The sequence below is a fragment of the Centroberyx gerrardi genome, chromosome 5 (genome assembly GCF_048128805.1).
Source record: "Centroberyx gerrardi isolate f3 chromosome 5, fCenGer3.hap1.cur.20231027, whole genome shotgun sequence".
Lineage (NCBI taxonomy): Eukaryota > Metazoa > Chordata > Actinopteri > Beryciformes > Berycidae > Centroberyx > Centroberyx gerrardi.
In genome coordinates, this window is record NC_136001.1 from 19348451 (window position 1) to 19370645 (window position 22195).

General features: G+C 42.3%; 3 protein-coding genes across 5 annotated transcripts; 2 read left to right on the forward strand and 1 right to left on the reverse strand.

The window, feature by feature from the left end:
- Positions 1-100: 100 nt before the first annotated feature.
- Positions 101-4835, reverse strand: ndufaf3 (NADH:ubiquinone oxidoreductase complex assembly factor). The gene is made up of 5 exons (XM_071925928.2): positions 4710-4835; positions 1785-1980; positions 1609-1675; positions 1412-1512; positions 101-1290 (listed from the first exon to the last, which is right to left on the reverse strand). Exons 1-5 carry the CDS (start codon positions 4796-4798, stop codon positions 1183-1185), a joined length of 561 nt encoding a protein of 186 aa, XP_071782029.1. The 5' UTR covers positions 4799-4835; the 3' UTR covers positions 101-1182.
- Positions 4836-5425: 590 nt separating this feature from the next.
- Positions 5426-14562, forward strand: nckipsd (NCK interacting protein with SH3 domain). 2 transcript variants are annotated; one of them, XM_071925884.2, is made up of 13 exons: positions 5426-5739; positions 6640-6752; positions 6881-7091; positions 7176-7251; positions 7576-8120; positions 9092-9262; positions 10049-10135; positions 10664-10802; positions 10970-11050; positions 11513-11641; positions 11814-11903; positions 12000-12172; positions 12713-14562. In XM_071925884.2, exons 1-13 carry the CDS (start codon positions 5569-5571, stop codon positions 12929-12931), a joined length of 2205 nt encoding a protein of 734 aa, XP_071781985.2. In that variant the 5' UTR covers positions 5426-5568; the 3' UTR covers positions 12932-14562. The 2 variants fall into 2 exon arrangements, with proteins under 2 accessions (XP_071781985.2, XP_071781986.2); XM_071925885.2 differs by having other exon boundaries at positions 7579-8120.
- A 514-nt stretch (positions 14563-15076) lies between these two features.
- slc25a20 (solute carrier family 25 member 20) lies at positions 15077-21930 on the forward strand. Of its 2 annotated transcripts, none has more exons than XM_071925851.2 (10): positions 15077-15196; positions 15315-15429; positions 17328-17420; positions 17551-17678; positions 17784-17874; positions 18708-18825; positions 19273-19345; positions 19447-19556; positions 19879-20003; positions 21227-21930. In XM_071925851.2, the coding sequence occupies exons 2-10, from the start codon at positions 15325-15327 to the stop codon at positions 21287-21289; spliced, it is 906 nt and encodes a 301-aa protein (XP_071781952.1). In that variant the 5' UTR covers positions 15077-15196; positions 15315-15324; the 3' UTR covers positions 21290-21930. The 2 variants fall into 2 exon arrangements, with proteins under 2 accessions (XP_071781952.1, XP_078139710.1); XM_078283584.1 differs by having other exon boundaries at positions 15105-15196; positions 15320-15429.
- The last annotated feature ends 265 nt before the right edge of the window (positions 21931-22195 follow it).

Below are 22195 nucleotides of genomic sequence, written 5' to 3' on the forward strand. Positions count from 1 at the left end.
ATGTACTGACCACAAATTCTTAACCGGCACCAATTTGACTGAAAATGTTCTGTGATTTTTCATCAACAAATCCATCAGTCCATCTACTTTTCAGCAGTGAGGCTGAGGCAGTCTGACAGAAGCTGCTCAGTATCTGGAATTGAGACGGACGATTAGAGATGGATCACTGCGATGTGTGAAGGATTTGTGGATTCTCTTATCTACGGAGCTTATGTCTGAGAAGGACAACGCCATTGCAATTACGTCATACACTTTGCTGCATAGACGGCTTGTCGGTGGCAGCACTGCTGGAGGCAGAGGACAGACAGAGAGATTAAAGAGGCTTATCCAAATGAAGGACAGTCGCCACCACCTTGGGTAGAAGGTTGTAATATATTAACACACAAAGCATCTTTCCTATTTTACACTTGCTCTTTTATTTTGATTCCTGTTAGCTGTTGCACATAAAGTAGCTACTCTGCCTGGTGTCCATCTAAAATAATAAATATACAAAGTAGGTTCACTTATACATTTATACAATGCAAGAAAAACATAAAACCTTCCTTGCTTAACACATTAAATACATTGATCCTCTCACACTTTTGGGTTAGTTTTTATTGCATGTAGAGCATTCTAATTTTATATACATTACACAGTTTATCTATACAAGAGTACAATTGCATTTTATTACAGTACCACGCTCCACCATTGGCATCCTCATCACACACACACTTATTTCTACACCCAGACTTTAAAGCACTGGTTGTCAACCTTTTAAATATCACAGCACACAATTCCCATGTACAATCAATAACTGAACTTATTAGTTATACATGGGAATATCTTAAAGTTGTGACAGGAGACCCAATATGGTCATAGAAAGAGGGGAATTTCATCACAATTACATGAAATTAACATCATATTTTTGCTGTTACATTTGAGCAAAATCCCCAGGCACATCCAAGCTCACTGCTCAGGACACTAGGTGACAACCGTTGCTTTAAGCACATTGATGTATAATAATAATCTTTGTTACAAAATATTATAATGGTTTCTTCAGTCTTGCGTGTCACAGAGCTTGCTGCTTTGTGAGCTTTGTCACAGAATGAGAATGGCCGCCACATAGGGCCAAAAATCATTCATGAACCTCTAAAATCTATCTGAGCATATCAGTCCTTGGTATTTTTGTTTGTATCAGAAAACCTATTCCTGTGTTAGCTCCAGTGCTGTGCTAATGGGGGGAGGGATTAGACCAGCAGCTGCCACTCGTCGTTCACTGGTCAGGAAGTTGAAGGTTGCACATGCATTTGGCTGGAAAACAGTAGAGGAAAAAAGACAGATAGAGATGCAAGTTAGGGCAGTACAACTAGTTTAACTAGCATTGTGGGCATTGTGTGCACTTTATTACACTGAGACACTGGGGATACTTTACCGTGTCTTGCACCTCCACAGAAATGCCTTTACTCTTCAGTAGGGCCAGGACTCCGGGATTAATACGTTCCACGCGTGCGCCTGTGCCCAGCACAAGAATCTCTGGATGGAACATAAGAGGATAAGACAAATGACATGCATTAGGTATTGTCTTTCTGCAAAATCTGCCATCGAAATTGGTGCGTTGTTTTTTTTTACCTATTCGTGGTTCGAGCATGTGGAAAAGTGAGACACTCTCTTCTGTGATGTCTTTATGAGTGCCAACCTGCAGAAGGAGAGAGATGTGAGGCAATAAAAAAAGACACACAGCTGTCTAAAATGAGTGCAAAGCAGCATACGACACAACAAACTGGTAGGTTGGACAGTTATCTCACATTCCACTGCAGGATAGCGGGAGGAAGCACAGCACAAGGCCCAAACACTCTGTTGCCATCGATGTTGAATCCTGTGGAGCTGTAGCTGTGGATCATGACCTCGCTGCCCGACTCCTTCTTCATGACCGACACGGTGGTGCGCTGGTACATCTCATCATCACTGGGACCAAGTCTGTGAGCACGAGACAGAAATGGGCTGGAACAAGAGAGAGAAAAGAGAGATAGACTTAGTTAGCATCAAAACCATATTAAGTAGACATGGCACATCATGTTCTAGTATATTATTATTACTACTATTACATAACCTGCCAAAGGACCTGTGGGCATGAAATGGCCTCTATAAAAAGGATGTGCTGCAGTATTTACAGTGCAGGCTCTTTCTCTATACATTCTCCATGACTTCAAATTTAACAAAAACCAGGCTGCATTGCAGAATTGCTGCCATACGGTGTCGTTTTTAGGCCAAGAATCTCCCTGATGCCAAACTACTGACAGGACTGATAGCCAAACGCCTTGGGCCTGTTTCTGCAGAGAAGAGGCAGTGAAGAAAGAAATGTTTCTGCTTGCCTAAGCAGCCATGGCAAATTTTAAGATGTTTTCCCCACTTTTTTCGTAGAGATAATTACTCGAGAGATGATACTTCATTAAACATAATACCTCATCTATCTGTCACTTTCTGCTTCAAGACAATGTACAAATCTGTGTTAAGGTACCAATGACAAATGATGTATCACAAGTCTTTTTTCAGTATATTACACCCTAAAGCTGAAACAACTGACCAGGTTCAGCTATTCTTGCTAACTCATCAGCTGGTTTGTAAAGCAGCATAGCAAAAGAATTATGAGGTGCCATCGCCTGATGTGCCGCAGTGGGACAGTGTGCATGTAATGAGTCCACCAGATGGAGCCAGTAATGCCATGTGACAGTCCAGCACCTTCAGCACCCAGGTGGCATCCAGCCAGACGCCCACTGCAAGCCCAACATGGCAAACTCAGGCACCCTAAGGTGTTGCTGCCCACAGGATTCTATGGAGCTTAGTGAAGGTTCAGTCTGGAAGACTATCTTTTGCATGCTTAGGCTGTAGTTTTACTTCTCATACCATTCTGCCATTCACATCTCGCACGCATGCTCACTCATTATTTCCTTGCTGTCTTTTCCCAGGGCCGTCAATTGAGATATCAGCTGTTCACATCAGCTGGTCACATCTATCCAATAGCACAGCGACACACCTCCATTGTTAGCCTATCATCTTGCTGCTGTCTTTTTAAATATGTTTCTCTCTCTCTGCTTTAGTCCTTCATGCTGCTGTTATGTGCACCCCTCCACCTCCCCGTCACCGCCCAGTCTTCGCAGATTCATCAGCTTCTTCACTCATCAGCCTCACCAGCCTATCAGTCTCAGCAGAGTCATCAGCCACCACCACCACCAGTGTCTGGACTCCACGGGCGGATTTATCTTGCTGCTGCTCAGAGCTGGTGCCCCTCGATTACAAAATCTCCCCGTAGAGTCTAAGCGCCAAAGACTTTCTTGTCAAGTCTTAATTTTCACTATATCATCTGTTATAATAAACAATTATCTTTACTTCATTCACTTGTCTCTCCTTATTGAAATCACACCGGCAATTTTACAATTCAGACAACATTAGCATATCTGTTGTAGACTAATACTGAACTATGAGTTAGCTGTATCATACCATATAACAAGGGCTCGTTCCAAACCATAATCGTGAACTGAACTGAACTAAACCATGGACTATATGCTATGTGAAATGCCTGGAAAGTGTGAAAGCTCAGTCATTCTAGGACTAATGCAAGCGAATTACTGAATAAACATTTTAAAGCCAGGTAGATTGTTAGAGTGACTGATGACTGGTTTCTGAAAAACATGTCATGTGTGTTATATCAGCCACTCTACTGTATGAATGTTTGATATTCACCTCAAATTTCCTCTGTCACCTGACTTTGGACTTCATTCAGGATTTTAAGGGAGTTGCCACTGGATTTCAGTCTATCACTATATTATTCCTCTGTCCTAAGGCAGTTCAATTTGTATTTGTGAACATGCAGGATCCCTCAGTCAAAGTGAGAGAACAGTTTGTCCCATCTCACGATCTGATGACGTATTGATGCATAGAGAATAAGCTGAACAAGAAAATTTGAGAAAATGACTGTGATAGTGTCCAGAATTACTTTCTGGGGATAAGGGTGTACACATTATGTCTCAAAACGAATAGTGCCTCTGCATAATAACAACTACTTTGTATGCGAGCTTAAAGATTGAGTGATGTTCACCTTCAATAACAAGCAAAACAACAGACACGATTCAGCGTCTCTAATAACATGCTGCGACATTAACCAGTCTTTCACTTCCTCACCTCTTTCCTGTCCTCATTTCCTACGACTCACCAGAGCAAGGAGAGCCCCGGCAGGTGTTGGGTGTTGCGGCACAACTTGTACCCCCTACAAATGTGTTTCCCCTGGCGCGTATTCGCCTCGATCTCACGGAAAGGACGAAAATAACAAAATCATTTTTGTGGGCATTGTTACTGTTAAACAAATCCCATTTCACGGGATCACACAAAATCAATTTAGCCTCCGTATTGCTGGCTTGTAGTGAACGGAGAAAGGCGCCCATTGATTTAACAAGGAACACGGGGTATGAATTATTTTGTCATTTATTAAGCGCATTTCTCTCACGATAATTTCATTGTACCGTGGCAAAACAAGACACACCGAGGACAAAACGAGGACACACAGCCTGGTAAGATTTTAGGGGATACAACACAACTTTTGGCACGACAGTCCGTTGACAGAGGGAGGAAAGTCAAAAGGACCAGTTATTTAATAAGCGACCATGTTGAGTTCAAGATTCAGCTTAATGTCCCAGTCTGACTCACAAGCCTCGTATCAGAAAAGTACCATATACCTGGAGAAAGCAGGGATTGCTCTGGAGGAGAAGGGAAACCCCTGTGTTGATCTCTGGAGAAGAAACCTGGCACACACCGCGCTGGCCATGTTGACCAAGGAGGATTCAGACGTTGACAACAGGGGGAAGGATTTCTGTGTGACACCGGCCGGCCGCACGTTTCCGGTGTTGTGTAAAGCAAAATCGAGCAATTTTGATCTCAGCCTTAACGATGCTTCACAAAGTTACTACAGTAATATGTCTTGTATAATCATGTTATTTTGATTCCATGTATATGTTGTATAAATATATGCAGAAATGCAGATAGCCTAAATAAAAAGGTGGGTAAAATATGACCTCCAGTCAGTGATATAAGGTAAACAACTACAAATAGAAACAAAAATCAGAAAGGCGTGTGTTTCATGTACAAATGTGATTAATAAAAACCATCCGTAAAATACGTACATCAGTTTGATGCTACTAACTATGATGTGCATTGTGCATTTCATACCTTAATGTTTTATATCAAACTAAAAAGGTGTGGACATCTATTCCCCAAAATAAAAGCAGGGGGAACTGAGTTAAAGGGGGATTTGACTAACGTCTGTGCGGATTTGTGGCTCAATAATTTTCTCTGCGGTTGATTAAAAAGTCTAGGGGGCGTGCTCTGAATGGAAAGCGCCCCCTGCAGTGTTTACTGGGCAGAAATCACAAGTTATAGACTGCGTTGTAAATAGACGAGAGCAGGGATCGGGCCATGCCTTGATAGCCTCTACAAAATCTCCGCCACCAGAGCAGATCTTGACATCGGCAGACTGTTTGTCTTCAGAGAGCAGCTCTCTGGGTGTTTTGGGGCATTGCAGCGGGTTCAAGTGAAAGTATGTATCGATCTCTGTACGCCTTCCGATCCGCCGAGCCCAACTCGCTCCACTTCGGGGCCGGAGAAAGCTTCCTAATCCTGGAGAGGAGCAACAAACACTGGTGGCTGGGGTCCCGCTGCAGCTCGGGAGAAACCGGCTACATCCCTGCCTCTTATATCGAGAAGATACAGGTAAACACGGCTGACCGACGTGGTGTTTTTTTCAAGGGAAGGAACGGTGACCGTGTCGCATCCAGACGTGAAGTCCGGTATTTAATTGGTGGGATTGAGACAGTCCCTTATGTTAGTGCGTTTTTGCTGTAATCACCAGGCCATACTGGAGCTAGCAGCTAATTCATGTTAGACAGAAATCGCAGGTTTGCATAGGAAACCATCATTTATTATAACGGCTAGATGTACTGGGGGATAGGCCAGCCGGTTACATGGCCTTCTGCACTGCAGGCGTCGCTCACTTCACTGCGACAGAAAGTGTCCGGTCCCATCTGCTCATGTGACGGCGGATCAGCAGCCTCATGCCTGACAGGACGGTCCGACCCACACCGGGCAGACCGGTGCCACCCATGCAGCAAAACACTGCTTCAGTTCAAATGGGACTTCTCGGTGCCTGTGAATGTATCTGTATTTCATCATCAAGACTTTTATTTCAGCAAGACTTAGGTAACACAGCGTCCCGCAATTTGCATAACGCGTGGTTTGCTCTCAGATACACCCTACTTTACTCCACAATTGGCAGACTCATTCTTTACAGGATCCGGACTGACAGTGAACTAGTCAGAACTTGCATTTTCTGACATAATAGACTGACATACCGGCTGGATTGGAATGCACTTACCTGTACTTAATTATATTGGTTGTGTAGTTTTATAGGGCCGGAGTATGAGGCGAGACAGAGTGTGTGTGACATTGTAAGGCTGTTTTTGTTAGATAACTGCCCTACTTTGTTCCTGCCTGGAGTCACACATGCCCTCAAGCCACAAATTTGTTCCTTTTTGTTTAAAGTTTCATAATTATGCATGCTGCCACATCAATGAATATTTCATCCTCCTCGTCCATTTTCTTGCTCTCTGCTAGGCTCCAGAGCAGGATGAGGTGTTGCAGTCTATTGACAGGGCGATCGAAGGCATCCACAATGTGGCCATGAAAAATGGAGGCAAATACAATCTGGAGCAGCGAGATGTCCTACAGTGAGTGCAGGCACACATTACGATCTTGTTTGGTAAACACCCACAACTACAGAAAGTCAGATAGTGCTTTGATGTTGACATGAGCTGCGCATTCTTTCCCATGTGAATCCTTAATCCTTCTGTTTCAGGAAGTTGATCCATCACAGAAAGGAGACTCTCGCCCGACGGAGCTCCACTCCCTCTAGTCACAAGCAAGGCCTCCCATCTTCGACCAGTGAAATATCTCTCAGTCACACCCCTCCGCCGCCCAACGGAATTAGCCGAGACTACGGACGGCAGGGCAGCGTGCCGTTGTCAGGGAGTCTGGACAATATGCAAGGAGATCAGGGGCTTTACCAGGTGACAGACTCGTGCAAAACACTCAGAGACGCACTATGCACTCAATGTGTTCCACCTTAACCGCTCCTGTGTCCTGTCCTGCAGGTGCCTCCTCAGCCTCGACGTGCGGCGCCGATCACCCCGCCGCCCCCCGAGAAGCAGCACGGCTGCCGGCGTCCAGGTCAGAGCGACATTATCGTCTCATGGGCATATCTATCACTTTTTTTTTTTTTTACCTCCACTCAGCATCACACCATTTCTTACAAGTGCATATTCTGTGTATTACCATGTCATACATTATAGTACAGTACTGTTTTTCTGCTATTGCTTTGCTCATGTCACCTGCTGCAGCTCTGTACGTAACAAACCTGCTCTATTCTTAGTCAGGTCATCCACTCTGTTCACTGTAACTGGAGCCCTGCTCTCTCTCTCTCTCTCTCTCTCTCTCTCTCTCTCTCTCTCTCTCTCTCTCTCTCTCTCTCTCTCTCCTCCTGACCCCTCTCAGCAGAACCGGATGTCCCCTCCCGGGTGTCTTCTCTCCCTCCGTCCCCCGGCCCCTCCCTCTCGGTCAGCACCACCTCCTTAGACTCCGGCTCCTCCCACTCCCTGGTGTCCTCTGACGTTAGCCTGCCGAGTGTTTCCAGCACCCCCCCTCCCCCCGTGCCGTGCCGTGTGAAGCCCTCTGCCCCGGCCCCAGACCCGCTGTCTTCCGACTCCCCTCCCCAGCCGGCTCCGTCCAAGAAGAGCCCGGCACCGCAGCCTCCCCAGCCCGCTCCCCTTTCACTGCCCTCTGTGGGCGACCAGCCTGAGAATGAATGGCCTGTTGCCCCTCCCTCTGTTGCTGAAAGCCCTCCTGGCAGCCCCACTAGCTCCGAACCGGTTCCCATGACGACTGGGGCCGAACTGATCGAGTTGGTTCGGAAGAATACGGGCTTGAGTTACGAGTTGTCGCGGGTCGCTGTTGGCGTGGTCGTGGGCCATCTGCAGACCGCCTTACCTCAAGCCTCCTCTGCCTTGGAGCAAGTTCTCCTCTCACTGGTGCAGAGCAAGGTCAGATTTGTTCAGGTCATGTGGATTCAGTATAGTGGAACCATGCTAACTTAAAGGAGAATACCGGTGTCATTTTCAGTTATAGCTCATTTACTACCTTCTACTTCTAGTTTACATTTCCATAGTTTACTCATTTTTTGTTGCTTTTAAAATACAAATTTTACGGTGTCAAACCTATCTTCAAATGAACTGCTGTCCTGGCTAACAAAGACGTCCCAAATTAGAAGACATGGTTTTTGCTTCAATTCTTCAATTCCTCCCTGTGGGTGTCAGGTGATTGACAGTAAGAAGAGTAACATAACATGTAACATAATCACAAAGGATGTTGTTAACGATTTGTGAAAAGTTTTGTCTACATCCTATGTTTACATCGTGACACCTGGCGTCGTTCATCCAATCAAACAGCCTGAAATATTCTCTGGTCCAGTGACAGAAATTTGCACAGACTGCACACTGATATGAAAACACTCAACTTTGGCACAATGAAATAACGATAAAACAGATACATTTTGACAAAACCAAATTAAGGGTCCATGATGGATTATCTAGCACGTCAATTTTCAAGTCTGTGGAAGTAGCACCTGATAGTTGTGTCTGATATCTTCGACTCTGCAGACACCACCAGGAATAATGTAAAGCAGAGGGGCAACCTAGACAATTGACACTAACTGAAAAAATACACTGGTATTATCCTTTAAATTTATTTAGAAATGGAGGGTATTTGGACTAGTGAGATTTTTTGATACAAATACTGAGCTAAAGCCATACACACATCTTCCTAAATGCCTAAATTGAATTTAAAATGCTTTTGATAAATCCACAAGGGATGTTCAACAATTTTGCACAATTATAGAAAATGTTTTCCCTTGTTAAATTACTTCAGGTGTCTGACGTTTGGATAAACAAAGTTGTTGTGTACTGGTATTTGAAGTTGTAGCTGAGGTGTGTCTGATGTCACATGGTCTGTGCAGGATCTGAGTTCGGCGCTGCCAAAGGGGCAGGTGTGTCATGACGAACAGCGGCTGGAGGTGATCTTCAGCGACCTCGCCCGACACCGGGACGATTCGCAGCAGCGTAGCTGGGCCCTTCATGAAGACCACGCTCTCATCACCTGCTACCTAGAGGAGCTGCTGAAGATACTGGTATGATGCAGTGCAATATTATCTGATCTTTCTCTTACCTTTAAAGCTGCATGTTCATATCAGTTGGCAGGGTGACTGTCTTCTGATTGAAGAAGACTAAGACTGGGGAGGCACTAGAAGACTTTTAAAATCCTGACCGATTTTGAAAATGCATTGCATCACACACATAACGATGGATTTCACAGATGTTTTTGTCTCTCAGTCATAAATGTGCTGACGATAAGGCAAAGACGGGGTATCAAGCACAGAGCTGAGATTATCCTGCTGAATCCTGATACGTCACTGACATCAGCACCTCTAATCTCGCGGGAACTTGTGCGATCCAACATGAATCAGTATGCATTAATATGCACTTTAATCTAACATGCATTAATACACTGAAAAAAAACTGAAAAAAAGAGAAATCACAAAAATAGAATTTGGGAAGTTAGGCAAATTATTACCCCAGCATTGTTATATTAATTATTATCATCAATATAACTTTTTTACATAACTATTGCCTGTGATCCTCACACACTTCAGGACCCTTCAGGATGTCGGGTTCTTGTAGATATCAGACATGTCGAAGGGTATGGTTAAGATTGACTCTGCAAACCCTTCACACTACCAGATATTCTTAGCTGACAATCCATCCCGACCGAACCTCAGATGGCGGGTTCCCCTCCTGACTGTCGGGATGTCCAAATGTGGCGTTAATCGTCCTGATAATCCTCTAATCTGCCCAGGGCCTAAGAGTCTCCAACAGATTCACTGTTACAAAGTTTGTACATGTTCATGTTTCCCCAGACTGATGCAGATCCAGAGGTGTGCAAGAGGATGTGCAAGGCCAACCACTCAGAGCCAGTGCTGTCTCTAGTGTCATATTATCAGATGGTAAGACACAATAATAACACCTTTTATTTATAACACTTTCCATTCAACACAAATCTCAAAGTGTTATAGAAAAAAGATTTTAAAAAAATGGTAAAACACAACAGCAAAGATGCAAAGCAGTGGCAATATAATAAATCACAGATGAGATCGGTTTTTAGGCATCATGTTCTGTTTCTGTTGCAAAATGTATCAAAGTTTCACCATGACCATCATCATCATCATCATCATCATCATCATGTCGGAATATATCAGTATGATACTTATAAAAAACAGTGTTGGTTTTATAGTATGCCCTTTAAAATGGTATTGTTTTTTCTTTCTATTGTCATATCATATTGTATTTATGTTGTTGGTTACATATTCCATTTTGTGAATACTTCTATCTAAAGCACCTCACAGTGCCATGAGTACATACATGATTCATCATGGGTGGCCCAGTGGGGATTGTTAGTGCTACACCCCACCTGTTGGTGATGTGCAGTGTGAGTCGGTTGGCAGCGGCTCATTGTTGCCATGTAAACCACGCAGGAGCATCGTGTTTCTTTGCGCCTGCTGCTGCTCAAGGTGTTTGGGGCGATGTGTAGCCTGGATGCCGCCCTCATCTCCACCCTCCTCAACTCCATCCTGCCCATGGAGCTGGCTAGGGATCTGCAAACTGACACACAAGGTGAGAACATCTGCTTTTTACCCTCTCCTCTTGTCCTCCATCTGTTACAACTCCCTGTATTCCCAGTTTCCTCACTTTTCACACATAATGCCAAAGCCAAATGTAGCCGCTGTTCTGTACAATTATTCTCATTTGCCAGATGTTTGTCATGTTTTTCCTCTCCTCAGAGCACCAGAAGATGTGTTACACCGCCCTGGTACTTACCATGATCTTCTCAATGGGTGAACAGGTGCCATATCATCACTATGGTAAGATCTTTCTGATATTATATGATGCTGCTGTGATACTATAGCCCGTAGTCTTGTACAAGAACATTTCCATGACCATCACATGCACACACATAGCGTCGCTGTCAGGTAAAAACCTTGTATCTTCCAAATGTCAGCTTTTCAGGGACTAAGAAAAACACCCTTGTTTGTAGCTTGATGACAATGATATTTTGGACATTATCCAGTGGGTTTTGAAAGGGTTTCATAAGCCCAAGAGGTCAGAGAATTTTCTGCATGTAATCCTTAAATTGAAATGAAAAATGAAAATCACCAAAAATGTTAGTTATGCAGCTTTTCACACAATAACAGTGATAGTTACATAACGGTGCACACACACACGCACACACACACACACACACAAGCTCTACGGTTGAAGTGCTTGCATTAAAAGGCGACAACGCACCGTACTAAAGACATAATCCTGACCCTCTCTGCTCTCAGTACACTTGAATGCTGAGTTTGTTGAGTTTCTCCTGGGTGTGGTGGAGGACGGGCTTCCCTCCGACCCCACAGAGCAGCTTCCTGACCTCTTCCTGAACCTTCTCCTGGCCTTCAATCTGCACCACACAGGTGAGAACCACTTCAGCAGGAGCGGAGAAGTTGAACAGCTTTCTCCACTGCTAAATTTTTCGTCCCCAGCTTCAGTTTACCTACAAAAGAGGTTGGAAGAGGTTTTATTGTTATACCGTAATTAAAATACGTGTGTTGCATGTGTGTGGTGTTTCTCGTCTGTCTCACCCAGTGCCCAGCAACAACGTGATTATGCAGGAACTGATAAAGAAAAATGTGAAGATCCTTTCGGAGAAAGTGCTGCTGCTTCTAAACAGAGGCGGTAAAACACCATTCTTTTGTCATTTTTCACCTTTTTTCATCAACTTTCATCAACTGTTTTTTGTTATGAATTCACTCTCTGCCCTCCCCTCTCCAGACGACCCTGTGTGTGTCTTCAAACACACCCCACCTGCCCCACACTCGGTACTTAAGTTTCTGCAGGATGTGTTTGCCAGCCAAGAGTCTGCGGACATCTTCTACCGCACGGACATGATGGTGATGATTGACATCGCTGTTCGACAAATATCTGACCTCTCACCTGGAGACAAGGTGAGACCTGGACACACTGCAGTGAGACCTGTTACATCAACAGCTTTAAAGTCACAATGAAACGGCATTTTGAGAGCATCTTGCTTCCTTAATTTGATGCATCTCTTGTTGAAACAGGATATTGGATATACAGATTTTTACACTCCCGCCCCTCTGCCCCTCCCATCAAATAAAACTGCCTTTCTCTCCCTGATATCCCATTGGTTTTGAATGATCCCGCCCTGCTTTATGTCTCGCCCCAACATCCTGTTTCAACAGGAATTACGTCAAATTATTGTGAAAAATGACGCTTCATTGTGACTTTAAAGATGCACTGTTTTCCAGGAATATAATGGGATTTTGATAGTAAAACACAGGAAAATATTTTTTTATAAATAAATACATTTTTTGGCATTTAATGTTAAATTGGTATATATTATGGCATGGAAAATTAGCTAACGAAGTGAAAAAGTCCTTTTTTATTACATTGTGACTTTAACCGTAGTTGAATCTGATGCCTTGTCTGATTCTGATCTCCTCTCCCACCTTTCATATGTGAAGCTGAGGATGGAGTATCTCTCCCTCATGCACTCCATCATGCGCTCGACAGACTACCTGGATCATCAGCACCGCCTCTCCGACCTGCAGGCCGCCCTGCAGAGGATTCTCAGGGAGGAGGACGATGCAGGAGAGGAGGAAGGCAGCGCCACAGCCAAACAGATGGATAAGCTAGTTGTAAAGGAGATTTACAGGGAGTTCCCACAGATCAGTGAGAATTAGGACTAACCATATCAGTATCATGCTCCCACACTGTAGTCTGCTCCCGTCTATTGCAGGGTGGTACAGTCAAGCTTGAAAAAAGAAGAACTGATATTTAATAGGATGCTCTGTGTTCTGTGCCAATCCATACTGAGAAGAGCAAATCCATTTTGAGAACATTTTCTCAGACTCATAGTCTAAGGCTGCAGCATGTGCTCACTGCTTATGACGGTGATGTAAAAAAAATTCGAGTTTCACAACTTTTCCCATCTCAAATTATTTATTTGATCAAAGATTGTGAGGTTTTCTCCTTCAGTGCATTTGGAGAACGGAAAAATAATAAATGCACGAAAATAAGCTTTTGAAGTTCAGTCATACTTGGAGGTTGAGCGTAGCTGAAATCCACGAGGCCGACCCTTGATGTGCTCCCTTTAGTGGGACCAAACTACTGTGTGTTACTGAGGGCATGTTTTCTTCATACAGCACTGTACTCTTAAACTGACTTCTTCCATAGTATTCATGTTTCTCTGTCCCCCCCCCCCCCTTTGTCCTTATGAGCTGGCATGGCCAGTCAAATAGAACAAGTCAAACAAGTTAACTAATATAGTGAGAAAAGCAGATCCTGATTAATTAGTTACAATTACTAAGCTTTTAGCTGAGTAACTTGAAATTACTGGCAGTGCTGCTATGTAATGAGTCTCCTTTATACCTACGGCCCTGTCTCTAATTGACCTTGTATTATACATGTTGTCCTCATTGCTGTTTAACCAGTGATCGCTTCAAAAATGTAATTTAAGATGAACTTGTTACTTGCATATGCAAAATAATCGGTTACTAAAACATCAGAAGTAATTTACTGTTTACAGATTTCTTTCCAGATTACTGTCGGTTGGACTTAAGTGTTTTTTTTATCCATATGCTGCATTGATATTGAAACTAACTGTGCTGCAATAAGGCTTTATAGCAACTAATAGCATTGCTGTAACATACTAAGTCTTGGCTGACATGAGCTGCGGCTTTCTGGAAGGGAAAGATATTCCACTCTTATTATCAGAGATAAATTTGTCAATATTGGTTAACTTCCTAGTGAAAATCACACAAGAGGAAACACAGGGTGTTCAGTTTATCTCCTCATGGTCTAATACTTAAACAGCAAAATGTGCCATTGTACTTATCCTTGTTTTCCCCCATTATCTATTGCTTGCTTTTGGTAATTTATTGGTCACTTCCCATCTTTCACTTCTTCTTATCTATTTTTGTCCCTGACATGGCTTCTGCTTCTGGAAACGGTTCTGACAAGACAGACACACACACCTTCTCCAGAAGTGATATCAGTGTAGTTTGTTTTTAGTTAGTGTCCAAGCATTGACATTCATCTGTGTGTGCCTGTTCCTTTATTGTTGGTTGCTTACAGTGTGTGTGTGTGTGTGTGTGTGTGTGTGTGTGTGTGTGTGTGTGTGTGTGTGTGCGAGATGAGTGTCTCCTTCTCATTGTCTGCAAAACTCACTTTTTTCCCTCAAGCTACGACTGTGTTATAATAAAACTAATAAAACTATATTTTACCAATGGAAGTGGTTGGAATGGTTAAGAGGGTGGTTGTATGAAAGTGTATTTTCGTAATGTTTACAATATAATAAAAATCTTAATGAACAGTTGTGTGATGCTGTTGTAGTTAACGCTGTATCCACTCAGACACAGTTTGTTTATTATAACTTTGTTTATTATAAAGAAACATCTAAATGGGAGGCATGATTATACTGAGCAGATGAATTAGATATATTTAGAAGACTTAAAGGGGATTTATGCTATAATTTATTTTTTCAATACTTGAGCAGGATTAATACATAGGATTTAAGAGTAGTATAGTTTTTTTCATTATTATTTTTGTTATTATCATTATATCCATATACCATAGACTAAAATGCTACATCCCCTTTGGTCTTCATATATATGGAGAGCATATATATATATACATTTATTTTTATAAATAAACACAAATAAATAAATGTAATTTTACAGTATATTAATTTGCATAATAAGAATACAAATAATATTTTTTTTTTTGAAGAAGAAGAACACCAAGGGGGTTGTAGCATTTTATAATACCTCTGAATAAGACGATTGGAAGAACACAGTTCAACCCGGACATCCAATAGAGACGTACCAGAGCAAAGTTGTGTTCCTGTCTGACAGGTCCGGGTAGTAGATAATTGGGTGAAAGGTCTACCTGCCTGCCAGAAGTGACAGCTAAGAAACATATCATTTCAGACAGCGGGAACCGACCAGGTTTGTCGTTTTTCGTGCTTTCTGGTTCACCGCCGCAGACGCCGCGGTGTGTCCCGGTGTGTCCCGGTGTGTCCCGGTGTGTTTCAGTCTCCTTCACCGCTGCTGTTGTCTCTTCCAGAGCAGGAACTATGTCCAAGCAGCCGCAGCCGATAAGTCCGGGGAAGAACTTCTTCGCTGGGGGGTTTGGAGGTGTTTGCCTCGTCTTCGCCGGGCATCCACTCGACACCATAAAAGTAATCGACTTACTGTTGTTTACCATTTTATAAATCATGTTACAGTACAAAACACAGGGAGGGAAACACTCTGCAGAGTGCATCCGCCTAGCGCTGCAGCCCCGGTGACACGGGGACAAACGTTAATAGCTGTCACATTTCGGATATTTGATAGTGGTTTAAGTTTAAGAGTTAGGCTACGTGGATATCATCGGCCTACATTTGGTGTTAATAGATATATATATGTTGGGCCTGCAGAGTACTCAGAGTATTAGTTCAGATTACTGTAGCCCTTTGACCCACATTCAGCTGCTCATGGCTGGATGACTCCATGACTCAGGTAAAGGAGGGCTAGTGTTACGGCAGAATATGTAGCCTCTGGTCTCACCTGATCAAAGCTGCAGGCACACTGATAGCTTCTCCTTAGTACCACACATTATCATTAGACCTAATTTTTTCAAGTATTCTTTATTAAATCCATACAATGCAGAGGTGGAGTCACATGACTTGCTTGAGACTTGACTTGACTTGGGTTCTGGTGACTTGGGACTTGACTTTGACTTGTACTTTGATGACTTGAAAAGGTTTCTAAAGTTTTGACAAAAGATCTTGTGTTTGTGTAAATGACTTGGATTGAAAGTGATGAGATTTGTTCCACCAGACAACTGAATTTAAATTTTGTTTTCTGAATTTGTATGGAATGATTGAATTTATTGAAGTTGAAACATCTGGGATGACATGCACCTCTTCTTGCATCATGACAACATATTTTCTATGTGAGTTGTAGAAATATTTTCAAACACTTGCCAGTTTTATGTGGCCTGGGAATAAGATTCTTGCAGGGTTTGATTACATTCGCAACAGCAGGTTTTTTATTTTTCTTTGCCACTACTGGAACTACTACTACTCCAACAGTAGCAGTTGTAGTAGCAGCAGCAGCAGATTCTTTTTATTGTTTTTTGCCACTACTGGAACTACTACTACTTCAACAGTAGCAGTAGTAGTAGACTTGTCAGTAGGTGAATCTGTACCTCTCACAACATACCAGGTAAAGCACTTACCTGGTAAGTTGTGAAGCTGGAGACCTCCAGCGGGGCCTTTTATACTCCAAACTGGTCCAGCCAATGACGTCACCATTCTAATTAGATTGTGACATGTTATAGCTGCAACAGGCTCTGATTGGTGGAGCAGATATATAATCCTGGTCCATTATGACTTCATAATCAAAAGAAACAGAGGGTCAAGCCGCGATCACCACTTGAGAGAGTGATATGTGCCCTGGGATGACATGGACCTCTTCCTGCATCATGACTACATTTTTTCTATGTGAGTTGTAGAAATATTTTCAAACACTAGCCAGTTTTATACCGTGGCCTGGGACTAAGATTCTTGGCTGCAGGGCTTGATTACATTCGCAACAGCAGGTTTTTTTTGAGAGAGAGTCATAGGCACCCTGGGATGGCATGGACCTCTTCCTGCATCATGACTACATATTTACCTCTGCCGAGGAGGTAATGTTTTCACCCGCGTCTGTGTGTTTGTCCGTCCATCCGTCTGTCGGGGTATTGTCAGACATGGCGGAGGTCTGTTCTCTACTGAGCACATTTTCTAGTTATAGAAATCAAACTCATGATGCACTTTCTATACTATTAAAAAGATATTGCATTGAAAAGTCCTAGATATTTTGTTTCCTTTAAGATATTAAATTGACACTGGACTCTTGGTTTCTTCTACATTTAGACTTGAGACTTGACATTAATCACATGGACCTGACTTGGACTTGACTTGGGACTCGAGCAAAGTTGACTTGGTCACAGCTCTGATACAATGTAATAACACTAACACTAGTTATGTTTACATGGTGAAGTTTTTGTGTGTGAAGCATATTAAATGTGGGCGTGCATCCTCTTTTCTCTCAGGTGCGTTTACAGACTCAGCCAAAACCTAAACCCGGAGAGATCCCCTTGTATGCCGGCACCATTGACTGTTGCAGAAAAACCCTTGCGAAAGAGGTGGGGGTGCATGGTTGCCTAAATGTGTTACTCGGGGCAATGTTTTTGTGATTTCGTTCAAAATATCTTTCAAGAAATTTCTTCTTCCTCCCTCACACCCGCATTTCCTTATGATCTCTTTCCTTTACAGGGTGTGAAAGGACTATATAAAGGCATGGCAGCCCCTATAATTGGAGTTACACCCATGTTTGCTGTGTGTTTCTTTGGATTTGGCCTGGGCAAGAAATTGCAACAGAAAACCCCTGACGATATCCTTACGTAGGTGATTGCTCAGTCGTAGGTTGTGTTACTGTTCACTTGTTCTAAACGTCCTGTGGGTGATGCTATGTAAGTGCATTAGCATCTTTTATTTCCCTTCTGCAGGTATCGACAGCTGTTCGCTGCGGGGATGTTGTCTGGTGTGTTCACCACAGCCATCATGGCTCCAGGAGAGCGCATCAAATGCCTCCTACAGGTCAGAGGCACTTATGATTATTTGCATACACAGGATCTAATGTAACTTATCCCCTGTGCTATTACACTAGCAAAATAAACTACATAGGAAGACAGTGGGTATGTCATGGGGTTTATAAAGTAGGCACCTCCCGTCACAGATGTAGTGACAAACTCATACCAAACTCTTCCTTGCCACTCCTGCAGGATGTAGTGTTTTTGGCTGTGTTTCCCAAAAAATATTCCAGGAAGTGTTAGGCTAATAATCCAAGCATAAAACGAGGCCAGTGTACAGATAAAAAGGGCCTTATTCCCAAAACATTGAAAAATAACAATAAAACAAAGCATCTCCACATTACTTTTTAACTGACCAATTCAGTGTAAAACAGAGCAGCATATACGTGTGTGGTCAGAGAACTGTAGCTCCACATCCTTCTCCCTTGGGCACTTGCCACACACTGACAAATGGGCTGCCTCGTTAATTTTTCAATAAAGGTTAAGGATTCAGTGTTTCAATAAAGGTTAGACTAGCAGAACACAATTATAAATCTTACACAGTAAATCACAGGAAAATATAGCAAATTATAGACTATTCCAAACTATTTTAAACAATGAAATTGTATTAATTACTACAAAAACTACAAATCACCTAAACAATGTCAAATACTTAAGGCAAGAAAGCACAATTTTAATCATCACCTTCAATATGCAAAATAACCATAGTATACAGTATGGCTCTTTGCAACAAATATTTGGTTGAATTACACCGGCAAAATCTGCAGTAGATGCAAACTGTGGGAATGGCTGCTGCTGTTGGAGACAAATCGGTGTAACATGATGTGTGTCTGTGTGCAGATCCAGGCAGCATCTGGGGAGGTGAAATACGCCGGACCCATGGATTGTGTCAAACAGCTGTACAGAGAGAATGGGATCAGGGGAATCTACAAAGGCACGGCTCTAACTCTCATGAGAGGTACTGGTTGTCTTGTAATGAATTTTACATGTGAGCAGAAGTCACAGCTTGTCATTAAGTTTGACTTATGTCCCGCCACCATGGTACATGCTGCAGGATGGTATGTCGTCATGGTGGTGTGTGTGTGTGTGTGTGTGTGTTTCTGTCTGTCTGTGTGTAGACACAGTGTGAACACAACAACTTAAGAACAATACATTCATTTGGAGAACCTTGCTGCATAAGATTGTGTAATAATGAGGAAAAATTATTTTCTTCAAACTACTGTAACTCTTTAATTCTTTAATACAGTTTGTATTAATACCGCCCATGTCTAATGTGTTAAGACAAGTATGATGCATTAATTTTATTAATTAATGACCACATTAGCATGATGTGTTACGCTTAATATATCATGGTGATTATGGCGGGCCATTAAGTAGCTCAAGTGCCTCTTGTTCTGTAATGCAGATGTGCCAGCAAGTGGGATGTATTTCATGACCTATGAATGGCTGAAGCACAGTCTCACACCAGCTGGAAAGAGGTGAATGACTTTTGTTTGTTTGTTTGTTTTTGCAGTTATCTATCGTATTGTGAAATTATTCATATCATCTGTCTGTTATTGATTGTTCACTTTTCCCACAGCCCTAACGAGCTCAGCATTCCCAGTGTGCTCTTTGCTGGAGGGATGGCTGGGATCTTTAACTGGGCGGTGGCAATTCCACCCGACGTTCTCAAGTCTCGTTTCCAGACAGGTATGCTTTTAGATTCTGCAGTATATTAAGGCTGAAAATCACCATGTGCATGGAAACTGTTTAAGCTAAGAGCTGCAGAACAAAAAAAAGAACAAAACTGAAAATCTGATGTATGCAGTGGAAAAAAAACATTTCACATGAAGACACTGAAATAGCCCCTCAGCATGGTCTCATGCATCTGGACAGAGTTTACAGTAATCCATAGCAGACATTTCTTGAGTTTTGTTACGTTGCAAACTATTAATGAGAAATTGCCTTTTACAGGAAGGTTTGTTTGTCTGTTAACATGTATATGTGACTGATTTCCATAATACATTTTCAGCTCCTGAGGGAAAGTATCCAAATGGTTTCCGGGACGTTCTGCGTGAGCTGATCAGGGAGGAGGGTGTGGCCTCTCTGTATAAAGGTTTCACTGCTGTCATGCTTAGAGCATTCCCCGCCAACGCAGTGAGTGCACTACCGTATTTTGGTTAGGGGATTCTGTGAACCGTTCATATATATATATATATATATATATGTAAGCTAGATGGTTTGTCTGGACATCAAGCAGTCTTCAGTTTGAGAAGTTCAAGGAGGATGAAAATGTTGTGCAGCGCCTCAGTCACCATGTAGGTATGTCAGTGGCTCAAATTTGTTAGCTGTGCTTCACAGACATTTAATCAAAACTTGAACAGAGACAGAGTGATGAAAAGAAATCTTGTCATGAGCAATTCTGCAATATAAGATAGATGCTGGTACAGACACCTTATCACTAAGCTGTAGAGTTCAGTGTAGCCAGCATGTTTTCTAGTGACGCTTTAAAAGAAACATGAAAACATGTAATTAATATTCTTTATACAGTACTGTGCAAAAGTCCTAGGCACCCTAGATTTTTTTATATAAATTTTGTCTTAGATGTTTATTTATTTGTTTTCTGCATTAGTTTGTCAGTAGACTGCTCTTTATAGTAATTTTTTTTAGATTTAGATGATTGAAAGCATCTGCGCTTTATGTATTTATTTATTTTTTTTATATGTGCATAAGACAGTACTGTATCTTTCAAAAGTGAATTTTTAAGACCAAAAACGTAAAGCTGAAGAAATGGATCTGGTCTGCCATGTAAATTTTAAGACCTTCAAATCCCAAGATCTACTTTGCTCCCTCCCACCACAACCAGTTTTGAGTAGATGTGGTGCTGTATGGAAAATGTAGGTGGGATCAGAGTATGTTGCCAATTTCCAAACCAATAAACTTGCACCTAAATTGATGCTCTGGACCTTTGTCAATGCATCTCTTCTGTTTGAAAAGTCTAAAGCTAAAAGCTAGCTCCAATTATTTCAGGTCAAATTTACTAAAGTACTTTCAGAAATATGCGTTCATCTGAAAGTGCTTTACAGAGGAACGAAGGACGCAAATGGATGTAAATAAAAACATGGGCACAAGTATTGTTTATATAGCTCTGCTTTGTTAAAACAAGAAATTTTACATTGTACATACTTAACAGTTTTCTCTCTCTCTCTCTCTCTCTCTCTCTCTCTCTCTCTCTCTCTCTCTCTCTCTCTCTCTCTCTCTCTCTCTCTCTCTCTCTCTCTCTCTCTCTCTCTCTCTCTCTCTCTCTCTCTCTCTCTCTCTCTCTCTCTCTCTCTCTCTCTCTCTCTCTCTCTCTCTCTCTCTCTCTCGTCTTTCTTTAGGCTTGCTTCCTTGGATTTGAGGTTGCTATGAAGTTCCTGAACTGGTTGGCACCTAACCTGTGATGAAGGCATAATGCAGACTTGTATCCGGATCACAGGAGCAGAACTCTCTAACAAGACAGTGGAGTGGCCACATACACAGTCAACAGTATCACACACACACGCACACACACACACAATGTCAAACATATCGACAGATTCTAACACACAAATTTCCACCAATGTGCTCATTTGTGTTTGAGAGACTTGTGGTACTATAGAGCACATGGATCATTCAGACCTGCAGAGAAGCTATACTGATGATTCTGTGCAGCCTACACACACACACACACACACACATGAATGTTCTCACTCCCTTTGTTTTACTTAGAGTTTTTTGTTTCTTTTTTTTTTTTGTATTATTTTTTGTTTGAAGGAGTGAACTGAACATGTGCCTTACCTTTGTTATCTGCGAGCAGGTGTGCATATCAGGGAAAAGGTGCATTTTCTTGTACTGTGTGTGTTCAGTCTCTCAGCAATAAATGCCTTTCAAATTTTCTGCTCCCTGTATGGTCACATTCCACTCAGTGATCCAGTTACCAAATGCTTACATCACTTTCTATCTGTTAAATGATTAGAGCCTAGCTAAGGTCAAACTGATTCAATCATGTCTGTGAATGTGAGAATGTATATAAATAAAATGCAGAATCCGTCTTCAGAAATCAGATTATCTTGTGCACTTTTTTCCCCGCAAACAGTTGAAAAATCCTCCCTCAAAGTCAAAAGATAATTAGGACCTAAATTATTTTGCATTGCCAAATCATCAGGTTCCAAGGCATAATGCATTAGACAGCCTTTAATTATATGTGATGTGAAAAGTCCTGGTCAATACTTTCCGATAGGCTGTTCTAAATAAAGAAATCAATACCCTGCTGAATGTGGGAGGGAGTGGGACAGGAGGAGGGCATAATTTAGTTACGAGGGGGGTAG